This window comes from Bison bison, unplaced genomic scaffold (genome assembly GCF_000754665.1).
Source record: "Bison bison bison isolate TAMUID 2011002044 unplaced genomic scaffold, Bison_UMD1.0 scf7180017864115, whole genome shotgun sequence".
NCBI classification, from domain to species: Eukaryota; Metazoa; Chordata; class Mammalia; order Artiodactyla; family Bovidae; genus Bison; species Bison bison.
In genome coordinates this window covers 845153-847372 of record NW_011494687.1, presented here as the reverse complement: position 1 = coordinate 847372, position 2220 = coordinate 845153, and the positions used below count along the sequence as shown (strand labels likewise).

Below are 2220 nucleotides of genomic sequence, written 5' to 3'. Positions count from 1 at the left end.
TGCTGCCCTCCTTGTGCCTGATGGAGAGGCGGTCAAGGGCAGACTCCAAAAGCCCCCTGCGCCCGACAACACCCCTCTCCTGAGGTGGTGGAGGGGGCTGGCAAGCTTTCACCCACACTCCCTACCAGAAGGCAAATGTGGGCTGAGGCTGGGGTGGAGAGAGGATGTCCTGTGACTGCGGACACGGGCAGGGGGCAGGGAAGGGGCTTCACGTACGTGCGGCAGCAGGTGCAGCAGCGCATCCCCACAAAGAGTGCCCACAGCCACGGCCCCCAGGAAGCCCAGCAGGGGCCGCAGCAGACGAGGTCCCAGGAGCCGCAGCAGCAGCAGGGAGAGGGGCGCAGGCAGGCTGAGCAGCAGGACTGCCAGGGTGCTATGAATCAGGGCTGCACAAAATCAGGGGCTGGAGTCAGGCGGAGCTGGAGGGACACCTTAAAGGTGGGATGGGGCAGAGAAATGCTGCAAGGGGAGGCAGGACCCCAGTGAAATGAACCCCCTTCCTTGGCTTGAGACCCACTTCCCCCAGCATTCACGTGTCCCACCCCCAACTCCCGCTCTCACCCACTGACCAGATAGTAGATCCCCTGAGGGGGTCGGAGCTGGGGCCCGGATGCAGACACGGCTGTCAATCTGATAAAGCAGGGCTGGACACAGCAGAGCAAACTGACGAGGAGTGAGAGGAGCAGCAGGGCTCAAGCCAAAATTGACCAGCAGCTGGGAGCCATTCAGACACTGGGGAGGTAGAGTTGGAGGTTAGGCACCAGGGAATTGCTGAGACCTGTGACTCAGATCTTAAATGTTGGCCCTTCCATTGCATGAACTCCTGGGTCTCTTCCAGGGTCCCCTTCACTCACATTGCCAGGTGCATCAGGGACTCAGGACAGTTATAATCAGCATTTAATTATCAGTAAATATTCAAACCAAAGCTAATAATTCAATTCAGTGCAAATTGGGTGCTAGTGAGCACTGCCACCATCTCCCTCCCTCTGGAGCTCTGGTGTCTCATTAATTTGGTGATGATGGTCAGATAACTAGAGCCCTCCCTTCCAGAATCTTAGAAGGGAGAAGAACCCTAAAATGCCATGCAAACCTCCTCTCAACAGCCCTGACACTTATTCCACCAGCCTTGGATCGAGTGCTTCCCATGATGGGGCGCTCAGCCTCACCAGGTCTGTTTCAGGGCTGGGTTTGGCTGCCCTCCGGTGTACATGGAAATGTTCACTGACTTTCTAGATGATGATAGCCATCTACCCGCTGCAAGCCTCCTCTCCAGGTAACCAGCCCCAGATCCCACCCTGGGCTGCTCCTCTGGATTCTCTGCTTTGCCAAGTGTGGCCCCTAAACCCAGTCTTAGAGCTTGGGCCATGGGTTTACCTACTGTGAGCACAGGGGAACATATTTCTCTACTGGAATAATGTACCCTAAGATCACACCTGGAATTTTTTTAAGTAGCCATTTTAAATTACTGACTCTTCAAACATTTCAGACCATCTAAATCCCGTGGCTCCTATCCCCTCGAGGGATCATCACTCACATCCTCATTCAGATGGTCAGCCAGTGAATGGTCCAGCAGCAGAAGCCTGTGAAAGAGGCCCAGGCCCGAGGGGCCTGGCCCATGGGGTGGTCCTGGGGCCTCTGTCTCCGCCAGGTCACCCCACCCCGAGGGGTCCAGAGGCAGCCCTGTCCAGACATCCACACTCAGCTCGGGGTCCTGTGGCCTAGAGTGGATGGGATGGCAAGTCAGGCTCCCTTGTGTTCTCTTACAAAGGGGCCTTGAAAGGATACAACAAATCAGGGTCTGGAAAACGTGTAACTCCAGGAATCTAATGTTAGGAAGGCAGAGCTAGGCAGCCAGAGGAGACTTCTCAGTAGGGAAGAGCTGGGGTGTGACACTTTAGGTGGGGGGAGATGGGTTAGTACCTGTGTGTGGAATTGTCTCCCGCTGGGGGCGCACCCCGACCAGCAGGAGGCCCGTGGTGTCCCAGGCGAAGGGCCTGAACTCGGCCTAGTCCCAGGTTGTGGAGGAGCCTGGCTAGGCCCGCTGCGGTCAGCGTCCCATTTTCCCCATATAGACCAAACAGCTGGGCGAGGTAATGGTTCTGTTCCTGCTCAGCAGGGCCCAGGTAGGGGGCTGAGCCCTCCACCTGGCCCAAGGCCACCCACACACACAGGCCAGCCAGCAGATGACTCATTGGGGGCCCCATCACTGGGGGGACAGGC

General features: G+C 57.2%; 1 protein-coding gene across 1 annotated transcript in view; it reads right to left on the bottom strand.

The window, feature by feature from the left end:
* SLC39A5 (solute carrier family 39 (zinc transporter), member 5) overlaps positions 1-2214 on the bottom strand; it is a 4480-nt gene extending 2266 nt beyond the window's left edge. The window contains exons 1-4 of the mRNA XM_010839225.1: positions 1921-2214; positions 1535-1718; positions 570-732; positions 184-386 (exon numbers count right to left, since the gene is read on the bottom strand). Coding sequence (XP_010837527.1) covers positions 184-386; positions 570-732; positions 1535-1718; positions 1921-2204 — 834 coding nt within the window. The 5' untranslated portion in view covers positions 2205-2214. The remainder of the gene's footprint in view (positions 1-183; positions 387-569; positions 733-1534; positions 1719-1920) is intronic.
* Positions 2215-2220: the final 6 nt, after the last annotated feature.